This window comes from Lepidothrix coronata, unplaced genomic scaffold, assembly GCF_001604755.1.
Source record: "Lepidothrix coronata isolate B3197 unplaced genomic scaffold, Lepidothrix_coronata-1.0 Scaffold146, whole genome shotgun sequence".
NCBI lineage: Eukaryota > Metazoa > Chordata > Aves > Passeriformes > Pipridae > Lepidothrix > Lepidothrix coronata.
Genome location: NW_016690326.1, coordinates 1,347,644 through 1,360,977, shown reverse-complemented (window position 1 = coordinate 1,360,977; position 13,334 = coordinate 1,347,644). Strand labels below are relative to the sequence as shown.

The window sequence follows — 13,334 nt, the reverse complement described above, 5'->3', positions numbered from 1 at the left end:
GTCCCGTGTTTGAATTGTGTGTGTGTCAAAGAATCATTAAGGTTGGAAAAGACCTCCAAGACCATCAAGTCCAACCTTTGACAGAGCCCCACCTTATCAACTAGACCATGGCACTGAGTGCCACATCCAGTCATGCCTTGAACACTTCCAGGGATGATGACTCCATCACCTCCCTGGGCAGCCCCTTCCAATGCTTGACAACCCTTTGAGTGAAGAAATTCTTCCTGATGTCCAACCTGAACCTCCCCTGGCACAACTTGAGCCCATGTCTTCTTCTTCTGTTGCTTGTTACCTGGGAGAAGAGCCCGACCCCCACCTGACTACAACCTCCTGTCAGGGAGTTGTAGAGAATGAGAAGGTCCCCCCTGAGTCTCCTTTTCTCCAGGCTGAGCCCCCTCAACTGCTCCTCATATGGAGGCTTGTTGGCATGAAGGAAGGAACCTTCTCTTGCTTGGCTGTGGACTGCTTCTGTCTCCTCCATGCCTGGTGGACCCGTTGGATGTGTGGGGAAAGAGGAGGGGAATGGGTTATAAATAATAAGATCTTTCTTTGTGTCTTTCAGGATATGAAAACTGCTGTAATCACGCCATGTAGCCATTTTTTTCATGCGGGTTGTCTTAAGAAATGGCTGTACGTGCAAGAAACCTGCCCTCTGTGCCACTGCCAGCTGAAGAGCCCTTCACAGCTACCAGGACTGGGACCAGAGCCAGTGCAACAGCCAAATCCTCCTGCAGAGCGAAACACCAGGCCTGGAGACGCAGCTGAGCCACCTGGTGCTGAATGTGACGATAGGCCAAGTGTGAAAGACAGCCCGAGCAGGGGCAAGGGCCAGGCTGCCGATGGACACGACAGCCTGGAGGCCTCTGCCCATCCAGGGGGGTCTCACAGCATGGACAGTGACAAAAGCCCCTGTGAGGCCACCCAGGGAGCAGCTTGTGCTGCAGAACTAATTGCAGCCCAGGAGGGATGCTCTGCTCGAGATCTAAGGGTTTGTGTCCAGCTCTGAGGCTACACAGGTTGACATGGGAACAAACACATTTCAGAGATCCACGTTTGACTCAGAAGAAAACCAGTCCTTCCACAGCTGTGAAAGAAGTGTAGCTATTATTGCTGGTCAAAATGTAATCTCCCATGCTGAATTTTATGGGCTGCTTGGTAGCGGTAACTCCAGTGAGATGCAGTAGAAATGACTCCAGAAGCTCTCTGAACTGTGGGCATAGGAAGGATGTCTGGAAATAAATAGCAGTAAAAAAGAGTGTTTTCAAGATGTAGGTGAGGGGTAAGAGAAGCGAAAGGTCTGTGAGAGGTTGTAGCCAGACGGACAGAATGCTGGCTTGGTTTTGGTCAGGAAGAGGGGTTGCATACAGCCGTGTCCCAGGGTCCTGAGGGGTGTTAAAGGCCGTGAGTTGCCAGTCTCTGACTGATGTGCAGCTTTGGTTGCTGACGTTTTTTTATGGCACGTAAGCAAAAATCAAAGATGTAACAGCAGTGATTGTACGAGAAGATGGAAGCACTCCTAATACGTCGTGTGTATGCTTTGGGTGTTCTTGGGGCAGTTGCATTTGAATTCATGTAATCTATAGTGACTCTTGACTTTTATGACGGAGTCGTCAGTATTTTGATGTATATGAAACTTTTGCTAATAATGGGCACAGTCTGGGCTGCATGAAGTAAACTAAAGCTCTAATGAACACTTTGACCTCTGCTGCCATGTGCAAGGAGGAAAGTGGGATGAGTTTTAGGGCACGGAGAGAAGCCTTGCTATACTGTGCTGTGTAATGTTTAATCCTTGCAGCTGAATTAAAACAGTATTAAACTCTGGCGATATTTGCACTTTGGGAATGAGTACATTATTGTGTATGATCAGACTCCGCAAATGCCACTTTTAAAGCTGTTAATAGGTTTGCACCTTTTTTTCTTTGACAAGGACATGTCCATACTTAAATTTTTACATTCATCATGGCTTCAAGTAGAACAAGGGACTGGGGTGGGGAAATAGGCGGGAGTAGGGGGCAGGCAATTTTTTTATGTGAATTTTGATATGAAGAGAAATTAGTCACTTATTTATACGATAGGCTTGACTCAAGTGTTTTTCAAAGTCGGTATTCCTAATGTGAAATGTGATACTATTTTATTTTTAGTAGTAAATTTGGATGTAGACTGACAGACATAGCTGAATGTCTTAATAAATTACATTTGAAGATTTTTACACCTGGTTATGTGATTCTTGCACTGAAATTCCATGACTTGAGAGGTTGTTTTGCAGTAGTAGCCCTTTGTCCTCCTTGGAGATCAGTGAAACTCCCTATGCCTGTGTTCTCCCCTGTTTCTATTTCAGTGCTGTGTGTCCTGGTGGTAGCTCCTGGACTCCCCTGGTTCTTGCCAGCAATCTTGGCCAATGAAGGCACATTTGCTCCTGGAGGCTGTGCCTGCTGCTCCTTAGCCCCAAACAAACCCCAAACCTGTTTCCTTCTCACCTGACAGGATGGAAATATCAGTTCCACTTTGGATTTTTTTACATATTAATCAGAAATTTGGATTTACCGTGTGGTTCATTGATCATTCCAAAGCCTTTATTAACAGCTTGGTGTGTTTGGGGAGGGGAAAAAGAAAACTGTTGAGAATATTTTTCATGAACTCATCTTTTCACTCCTTTCAGTCTCTGGTCTGGGTCCTGCTCTTCCATGCCTGCATTTCTGTGGAATTGAATCTTTCTCAGAGGTGTTTTGTATGTGTCCAAGCTTTCAATCTACATAATTTAGGCTGTTTCCATTCTAACCACGCTTAAAAGTCTGCTGAGGCAGGAAATGGGGATTTTCTGGGCAGCACTGTTATGGGATGCTCCTTAGTATGGTGGAACAGAGACTTTCCCTCAATTCACAGAATATGTTTAAGAGGGATACTCTGCTAAACTCTGCTTACTGTCCCTGGATGTGAAAAAATAATCCCAGAAGCTTGTGACACGAGTGATGGGAAACTTCCTTTGTGTAAGATCTCCTCACTTCCATGGTAAGGAGCAGGTTACTGGGAAGAGGTGAGAACAGCCAGGCTTGGTCAGCCTCGTGGAAGGGAGGTTGGAGGGTCATGTCTGCTGCACAGATATTGGGGTGAACGCAGGGAAGGGAGAGGAACTTGTGCTCACCTGTGGTATCACATGAGGTCTGTAGTGCAGAAAGGAGTCACAGGGGTCATCAACACCAGCTCATTCCTACCCCACACTGTCACATCATTTTTTTTCATAAATACAGGAAGTGGTGCTGAAAAAGTAACAAAAACCCAAGGTTTGCCTTCAGTGCTTATGCCAAGAAGCTGTTTCTCAGCCTGGCTGATCTTTTGGCAATTAACCTTTTAATTTATAACCTGAATTATTCATAGCTAACTGGTAATGCAAAAGCTATAGGAAGGGACTATGGATTTACAGCAACAGTCTGGAGGCTGCTCGTTAGGAATCAACAGGGCCACGGTGAGTTCAACAACCACACTGTCTGCCAAGACTGCAGGTAGGAAATATGGGTGTGGCACTGGAAAGGAGCCTGACAGACCAGGAAGGTACATGCTGTCTTTTAGAAATGATGCTGCAGTATTCCCAGTGGAGTGAACCAGACAGAAGCAACTGTTCTCAGCTGGAGAAGGTGCTCAACGATGTGGTGGCTCAGACAATCTCAAGAGTCCTACATCCTGGCAGGAGGGGCATGATGGGATGAAAACAGCTCTGATGCACTGATTTTACTGAAAAAAAAAGATATTTTAAAGACAAAGGGGAGAGAGGCTTGCAGAGTTCATAGGATCAGGCCTTTCCTTCAAAGATGGAAGTTCCCTTCATTAGATGCCAACATGTTTACAAAGAGTTGTAAGAGCAGAATGAGGTGTAGTGTGTCCACTGCTGCAGGATGCACGAGGCAGAGCAAACTGGTTAGTAAAATCTGCTGGACTAGAAAGTTCAAGGGAGGTGATGTGTGTGTTTTTGGGTTTGCTTCATTTTTGGTTTTCAACAACTCAAAAATGCTGGCAGAATACCATATTCTGAAAACTAGGTAGCTAGCTGGAGACAGCTAGCTCTGGAAGGAACTTAAAAATACGTCTGTGAGGGATGGGGGTGGGTGGGAAATAAATAGTGATTAGCCAAGCAGGCCATATCTGGTGGGTCAGGAAGTTCAGGGATGAAGTGAGAACTGCCAGAACTGAGGCCAGCTAAGAACTTGCAGAAGAAATAAACTTGAAGAGGGACAGGAGAAAAAGGGGGAAAGGTTCCTCTGGGGGAGCAGGGAGGTAAGGAATGAAATGAACGGTCTGTTTTGGTGCCCTGTAGAGCATGTGGGTGAACACTCCTGACCTCTGAGCTCTGGTGCAGAACTCCCTCTTAGATGCTGCTTTGAGTTGATTTTCTCTGCAGCTGTGCATGAGTAAATAGGAAAAAAATGCTTTCTGAGTGTTTATGATCAGGGTGTAACTGTAGGCTGAGGCTTGAAATCATCTTCATGTGGACTCATGATGGTGGTGTGATTGATGAACATTTGGGCTCAAAAAGATGCTTCCAGCTAGGTGATATAATGGGAACAGTTGGGAATTTTATGACTGGTTGGTTTTTTGTTGGAAATAAGGCGCTGATCACATGATGTGGTGGTGTGTGTCTAGTCAGTCCTATAGGGTATCCCAGTGCTGCTGATTCATAGAGCCCATTGCTCTGGGCTCAGGGAAATGCATTTACACAAGGTGAGATGACTCCATGAGCAAACAAGTCTGTGGTGAGGAGTTTGAATCAAAAGCCTCGTTTTGAATTGCATTGCTCTCAGCTCCTTTGGGTTTTGGAAGTTTTGCAAGAGAGGAATCTATTTCCTTGCTCGTTCCTAGTGAAACACCTAATTTTGTGCCAAGGCTGAGAGTTCTTGAAATGCACAAGGTTTTCCAGCATAGGAAAATCTCTTCATTCGGAGTCCCCGTTTTCCTGATTAAATTCAATTTGTAAGCTACCTCAATAGTTTTCTAATATAGGCAAAAATTTGGGCTTAAGCTATCTGAATATTTCAGAACAAACTCTACAAGGATTTTGAGTTCAGTTGGTTCAAAATTCAAATTATCCTTGCCAAATAAGATACAAATATAAGAATGTTGATATGATGTCTAGAAAAACACCCCACTCCTGGGGACAACTGTCTGTTTGAAGCCTGTTATGTTGCTGGGTAGGATTCAGAATGAAAGTAGCCAAATGAAAGTGAATCTGGTGTTAGTGGATTTTGTTTGGGTCGGGATAGCAAAGGGCAGGAAGCCTGCATGGTTTGGAGCTGGCAGGATGTCATGGTGATCACTGGGTAGGAACAATCCATGGACCACTGTGGGTTTATGCTGCTCCGAGGAGGGCAGTGGAGACAACCAGGGAGATTGGTGCTCTATTTTCCCTCCCACATGTTGAGTTTGCACGAAGAGTCCTTTAATGTTTCAGCTTTTCAGTCTCTGCAGTGCCTGGAGCTGTTGTGTATTAGCCAAGTCAGGATTGCTCATTCTAAGTCTTGCCTGTGATGTTGCCCCACAAAAACATTTGTGGGAAAGAATTGACAAATATGTTTTCCTACTAATCTCCTTGGCTTTTCTTGCCTAAAATTGTCAGTAAATGCAACTTTAAACTCCATTTTTCTTGGTGTTACAATACTGAATTTAACAATTAACTGGTCCACATTTTTGTGATATGCATGTGCAATCACATTAAGGATCACAATTCACAGCCCCACACCCTGAAGATACCAATTTTCTTTTTGACAGTGCCTATTTCTTTTATCTATGGCTATTTTACTTCCTGGTATCCTGCTGGAGTCCCAGGCTAGACGTGTGGTGACTTCTCTCCTTGGTGCAGTTCATCTGTGCCTGGGAATGCTGAGTGCCAGCTGGAGACTCTGGCCAGGGAAATTCCATCTCTTTTCATAAAAGAAGTTATGATTCAGTTGATAAACCACTCAGCAAATGTGTTCTGTGGCTCAAAGGCATTGCTTATTCTCTTGAAAACCAACACTTTCAGAGAAAAATGTTGCTTGCTAAACTTGGTGAACTCTCTACAACTTCCCAAAAAGTCCATAGGTTGCTCTCCAGAGAGTTCTGTCTTCTCCTTTTCAGTGACAGAGATGACCAGGATGAAGATGATGGAGTCGGGAGGAAAAGGTGGGGTTTGGAAGGGAAGAAGCAGGGGCTGAGTGTTGGCAGCTTATTAAACAATGCTCAGAGACCTGGCACACACACAAACCTAAAGGTGACCATCCTGGTTAAAGAGAAAATACAATTAAAGAGAAAAACAATTTATATGCCTAACAACACCCAAATTAAAAAAAAAAAAAAAGGAAAGAAAAAGAAAAGATTTCTTTGTGTTACAAGTAATTAGACACAAATTTTCCCAGTGGTTGCCATTTCCTGGAGGCTTACAATCCACATCCTTAAATAAATCTGGTAGCTGAAACACTCTCGACTTATACCACGGCCAAAGAGCAGACACTCTGCAGAATTTTGCAGCAACAGATGTGAAAGGCCTAGGACTGTGACACGGATAAATGATTTAATTCTTAAGAATTTAAAATGTAAAACCAGCTTAATTGGATCAAAATAATCAATTGAATAGATATCTGGTATTTATAAATGAAATGATATAGAGTTCCTTAATTGACCATAGTCTGAGTTTTCTTTAAATTGATTGTTCGCTTCTAGCTTGGGGAAAAAATGCCAGCTGGAATGCAGAGGGATTAAGTTTTATTTATTTTCCTTGCTAAGAGCCACATTGTGCAATTTAAAAGGAAATGTCCTTGAAAGATGGGTTCCTTTGTAAACTGTTTCAGCCCTTGTTTGTTTTCAGATGGAAATTAATTTCTCAAAGGCCCTCCGTGTTAGAAAGTGTGTGTTGATAAGTAAAGAAAAATAAAAAATTGTAACCTGCTAAAATACATCTTGTTTTCAAGATAAAAATCTTCGCGTGCATGTAGCTGAGTTTGGGGTACAGCTGATCTGGTCATCTTGCTGGAAAAAAGGCTGGTAATGATCTCCATTGGCACAGGTGGTAGGAAACAGTCCATGGGAGAACCTCAAACCCAACTGTTAGATATTACTAGAATTCTTCTTTATGCTTTGATGTACTTAAATTCTGATTTTTAAGCACTGCAGAAGATGTAAGTGAGTATGGCAGCTCCTTTTTGAGCTCCATGGGTGCAGCTGGGGGGCTCTGGTCTGTGCCTGTCCGTGTCCAGCTATAACACACAGCAGTGAGGGTTCACTGAAGCTGTTGGAGGCATTTCCACTACAATTGGGCCCCTTCGGCTATTTCTCACCAGTTACAGTTGCATTTAAGATAACTCTGGTGTTTCCCAGGTCCTCTCTTTTTTTTTTTCATGCAGGACCCTGGAGACAGGTGTTTGGTCTGGGATGTTGTGCTGCTGCTGGTCAGCTGCTGTAAGTGCAGAATCATGGAATGATTTGTGTTGGGAGAGACCTTAAAGACCAGCTAGTCCAACCCCCTGCCATGGGCAGGCACACCTTCCACTAGACTAAAATTGCTCAAACCCCCACAGTCTCCTCAGTCTTGTTCTCAACAGAAAATATAAGTCTTACAGATTTTTTAGCTGGCTCTGCCTGGACACTGATGGGTCTGGAATTGTTCCCTCTGGTTTTGGACACAAGTGTGCTCTGTATCCATCTGTGCTGTGCTTTGGAGGGGACCAAGCAGCAATGGCTGTGGTGGTTTCATGCTCCCCTATCAGACTGTGGGATTAAACTTTCCTCTGGACAGAAACCCAGAGTGCTCCCGAGGATCCAACCCTTACACCGGTCCTGAAGATGTTTGTGTAAACATCGGGATGAAGTTATGCCCTGTGCAGTGGGACTCTCGACTTCCCAGGAGCCCGGGTTCGCTTTCCAGAGGGTTTGTTCTTCTCTTCGGTGACAGAGATGACCGGGATGCAGAGGTTGGAGCGGGAAAAAGAGGTGGGTAGAGGGCGGGGAGCGGCGGGACCGGTGCCGGCGGCCGCCACGGCGGGGCAGTGCGGGACCGGCGGCGGCACCGGCAGCTCCTGCCAGCGCGTTTGGACAATTTAAATAGTGCCCGGGAGTTTTACAGGGGGAAAAGTACCAATAATAATAAAAAAAAAATCCAGGTTTGGATTCACTGCGAAGTCACGAGTGGAGCTGCGTTCTGTGGTGCTGATGCGCCGCTGAGTTTGCTGGAAAAATGGGATTTACGTTTGCAGGGAATCAGAACTCTGCTCTGACACTGGTATTTTTCTTTCAGCTTGAAAGACGTTTTTTTTCCCCCGTCTTAAAAAACACAGCATAGCTGACTCTGCTCTCAGCGACAAAGCTCTGAGGGGGCATGAAGGCAATTCCTTCATTTGGAGCTTTCCACAGATAACAATTTGTATCATAGAAATAATTTCATTTGGCTCAGGATTTCTGCTCAATATAACCCAAGGGTATTTTGAGAATTGCTTGGATTCTGGAGAAATCCCACTGGACGCCACTCAACACTGGCCGGCTTCAATTATGGGATCAGATATTTTTCCCTCTCCCCTTTGCAGAGGGTTTTTTAGCTCAGATGTGCAAACACAGGCCACCGTCACATGCTCTGATGGGAGGCTGCTCTGCAGCTCCTTGAATACAATATCTTTTGCCTTCTTACATAAATATTTTAATTGCTAATTTGCTGGTCTCATTTAACACAGATTTGGCATTTATCATTTGAATTTAAACTTGTTAAAATTGACAATTTTCTTGGGTACCTATGTTAATAATTTAAAGAGAAAGCTCATTATTAAATTATTATGGGTAATTATTTTGTAACTAGTGTGGAAATTGTAATTTCTGCAGCCTCAAAAGATCCTGGAACGAGCACATGCAGATCAATATGGATCAAATCCCAGAACGTGTAAAGATGCACAGGAAGTGTCTTATGCAGAAAATGTTATATAGCTGGGTGAAAATACTAAAGTTAGACTATTATTTTCTATAGTTACAACTACAAAGCCTTGGAGATTGATGAATTAAAGTGATGTAGTTGGAGAGTCACGAGAACCTTTTTAAATCTGGGTTCTTATTTGTTCTGAAGCTGTGGGTGGTTGGATGGGATTTGTGTGAGTGCACCTTGCAGAACTCAACAACCCCCAGTCAGCATGTTCTCTGACAAAGGGAAACAGACCCGACAGGATTCTGGAGCTCCAGCACTCCCACTGAGTCCACACCGTACCTGCTGGAATGGGGGTAGAGGTGGGCTGAGTCCCAGCCCCTCAGCATTTCCAGTGGTCAGGTAAATGCTGCTGATTTCAGTGAGTCAGTGCTGAGCTTTACTGGGCAGAAACTCCTGCTCTGACCCCGTAAATGGTGTGGAGGAGCCTCTCCCTGCCTGCGGCCCCAGACTCCCCATCCCTGGGAGGTGTTTGTGCTGCACTCAGTGCTCACGTGTTTTTGCAGGTACCTGCACACCCCTCCCTGGCCTCAACGGTGCCTCCGTTGGTTACACTTGCCAGAAGTTTGTTGTGTTTTGGCGGTGACATAGTCAGCATGGATGTAATTACCTTAAAAAAGAAACTTTTGACGTGCCAGGCGTGTTACTGAGGCAAATGATGCCAGCACAGCCCCTCCAACATCCCCCCATTTCTCAGCATCCGGCCAGTGGTCTCTGCAGCTGGATTTAGCCCATAGCAAAATTGTGGAGAACAATGAGGTAGAGTGGAACCCCCTCCCTGCTCCCACCAGATGGCCCTCACGCTTTTTTAATTTCCCTCTAAACGGCTGAGAAATGCTCTGCAAGCACTTGGTGAGTTTAAAAGGGATGGAAATCTTTCCCGTCACTTTATTTTGGAAGCAGGCAGTGTGGGGTCCTGGGTGGTGCGTGGCAGACACCCCCCAGCTTTCTCGGTTCCCCGCTTTTCCTGGGTCTCTGGGCTGAGTTCTGAAGAAGAAGCACAGAGGGACTTCAGGAGGATGCAGAGCAGGTTCTGGAAGTGCTGTGGGGCTGGACCTCACACACGTGTGTTAGAGACACATCCAGCCTGTGCACCTGGGCCCCATTCGAGGCAGGTTGGGCTGTTTCTTGCTCAGCCATCAGCCCTTGGTCTTTGCCAGTGATGCTTTACACTTTTTGAGAGCAAGGGGCAACTTGGGAAGTACTGAATCTGGCAATAACTTCTTTTTCTGTTGATCTCAGAAAAACAAAACCAAAAAAAATTAGGACATTTTAAAGGGATATTTACCGACTCCTTGCCCCTCACTTTGATACTTGACTTCCAACTTTATGGTAGTTTTATAGTATCGAGAAATTCAAGCATAACTTTTCAGCTTGGAAAACTGTGAATTCCCGAGTTTTGGCACTAGTATCAATCAGTCCTTGATCCTGGGTTTCCTAATGCTTGCATCTTCCCCCCTACGCCAGGATCATTGTCCCTGTGAGAACAATACCGGATCTGGCTCTGTCGTTCCGTGCTGTTGTGGGAGTATTTTAGTGCATTAACCAGTAGATTTGTTTATGCACCGAAAGGTGCTGCCCAGCCCTCACTGCTGTAAGCTTTTCCATCTGCATGCCCCCATCCTGACCTTGATCTACCGGGGGGCTCTGGAGGGCTTGTTCACGCTCCAGCCTTGCTGGCTTTTCTACCGGGATTAGCTTTAAGGGGCTCGAGTTGTTGAAGGGTTTTTCTACTGATAAATGGATTGAGACCCATATTTTAATCTCACGTCATCAAACATTCATCAGATACTCTTGGTCATTACCGACAGAGCCAGGTTTGAACTCGTGACCCCGCAGTAAAAGGTCCCATTAGCAATTTCCTTAAACTGTCAAGTCATTGCATGACACAAATGAAATGTGATGGGATTATTTTTTTTCCACAGGTAAAGGCAGTGGGTTTCTGCCTAATTTTTATTTACTAATGACTGTGTTACCAAAACACTGTGTTAAAATCTTTGTGCTCTCGCACAAGAAATATGAAGAAATACAACAGTGGGGTTCATGAGATGAATGCAGCCCCTCCATGCAGCTGCCCTGCACAGTCCCATGATGCCACACAAATGTCACCCATTTGGTCCATGAATGGAGAGAGGATAGGAGAGTTCCAGTGGCAAATCCCATCCTCAGCATGCCAGGCACAGCACACACACCCCATGCCAAAATGGGTCTGGGCTGTGTTTCTGTTTCTGTCCATAAGCAATAAAAGCAGAAACTGGCAGACATTTAGGGGACCTTCCCTGGCCCACATCACACTGCACTGTTCTTTTACCAACAATTTTTGTACCTGAGTTCTTTCTCTCTTCACAGAATCATTTGAAGAAATTTGTGAGAGGGGAAAAAAATTACCTCCGGCAGTCATGTTATAATGACTCTGGTGCTGACAGCCCTTTGGGAACAGTGGCAGCAGCAGGGTAAGTATATATGACATCTTTGTAGTGATAAAGAAACAAATAAATGTTCCCATTAACACTGCATCAGGTCAACAGCTATTCCAGACCAACATGATGTTAGAGGAACCGCTTTGATTCATATCATCTAAGACACACTTTTCTTGCAGCATATCTTCTGGAAGGCACATAAGCCAGAGATCCTGCTCTGACCAGGTGGAGCCATTAAAGAATCAGTGAACTTTTTACAAGTTGCTTGAAATATCCTGGCTAGACTCCAGCTCCAGTGTTGCTGCCGTGTCTGTTTAACAGTTCCTTCATCACACCATGACAATGACTCTGTTTCTGTGCTGGAGGAAGTTATTTCTCCATACATCGTTTGTAACGCGTTTTTGGAGGCTTCTGAACGCTTCCTAAGCCCTGCAGTGAGATCAGTGGGATGTGAGCCTTACCATAACAGTCTGCTCAGGAAGCATGAGCAGCATTTGTATGTCATCCATAATGAATGTGTGTGCATATGGAACAAACACACGTGCACACAGATGCCTGCTCAGACAGGCTGCCCCTTTCCTGTGCAATTCAGCATGAGCTGAGCTTCACTAAGGACTATGATGTCTCACTTTCCCCACAAGTGCTAGTTAGTGAACGGCAACTTCCAAGAAATTTTCACGTGTAAGAGTGTTTAAGCACACTTTAGCTCTGCTAAAATGCAGACTTTGAAACAGGTACAAACTTTATAACTAACACAAAATAACACAGAATTCCTAATGAATTCCCTTCCTTCCCATGTAACTAGCACTGTCCAGGTATCTTTTTACCTGAACTTTTCTTACTTTTTCACACAGGTTGAATGTTTTTGACAAAAAGTCCTGAGAAGGGACATGAGAAGAGCCAGGTGGATGTCTTTGGTCTGCCTCGAGTCACACAGATCCTACACAAAGATGAAAACAAAGAAAAATCCCCTGATCTGGATCACAGAAAGCTGGGACTTGAAGTTCAAGTTGTCCAAAGCTCTGGAAAGTACATATAAACGTGAGTCTGTCTTGGTATCTTAAACTTCATTGCAACCAAAGCACTTCTATGCTGTGTTCTAGTAAAATCTCACTGGTCAAAGGTATGCCTGTGGCTCCAGACAAATTTCTGAGCCAGATGAACTTAGTTCTGCTTCTGCTGAAATTGTAAGGCCTTCTGATGTTGACATGAATGACAGAGAAAATAGGTTTCAAAATGGTCAGCACAAAAAGAACAGCCAAGTCCTGAGCAATCCAGTCCTAGACATAGAAAACATAATGCTTACAACCTACTAAGAATCGAATCTTTAATTCCCCAATTTGATGGAATAGCCTGAGATTTTGGAGGGCATCCTTCAAAGGAGCTTGTGCACCTTTAAGTTGAAATCCCGAGAAGTGAAGTCCTCACAGTTTATGTAAGTGTTTAAAAGGAGATACAGATTCCAGAGTCACATAAATACTTCTGATAATATTCGGTCTTCATTCAGCAAAGTGTGTGACAACTTTAGTGGATATTTAAATCCATTCCATGTAATATGCTTAAACTCACCCTCTCAGAGGGAGGGAGTGCACGCCTCTGGGTTTCTCCCTTCGCTCTTCAATTGTAGACATGCTCTTACATCTCCCTGAAGCCAATAGCAGTTCATTATATGTTTACATGCTTTGCTGAACTGACAATGTATAAATTGTAGCAAGGTTCCGTATGATAAAAGAAACATGATTTGTCCAGTGCCTGCCAGCATAAACTGGTATTGCAAGCTTGTGTGAGTACTGTAGGGATCAAAAATCTGCAGTTGTCTATAACACAGCGCCATTTCCACCAGCATATCCTAGAATCACAGAATGGTTTGGGTTGGAAGCAACCTTGAAGATCATCTCGTTCCAATCCCCCTGCCATGGGCAGGATGCCATCCACTAGATCAGGTTGCCCAGGGCCCCCATCCAGCTTGGCCTAGAACACTTCCAGGG

At 44.6% G+C, this 13,334-nt stretch overlaps 1 protein-coding gene across 2 annotated transcripts in view; it reads left to right on the top strand.

Moving 5' to 3' along the window:
* Positions 1-2,209, top strand: part of RNF145 (ring finger protein 145) — a 48,127-nt gene extending 45,918 nt beyond the window's left edge. For both annotated transcript variants that reach the window (XM_017828183.1, XM_017828184.1), the window contains exon 11: positions 563-2,209. In XM_017828183.1, coding sequence (XP_017683672.1) covers positions 563-1,006 — 444 coding nt within the window. In that variant the 3' untranslated portion in view covers positions 1,007-2,209. The remainder of the gene's footprint in view (positions 1-562) is intronic.
* Positions 2,210-13,334: the final 11,125 nt, after the last annotated feature.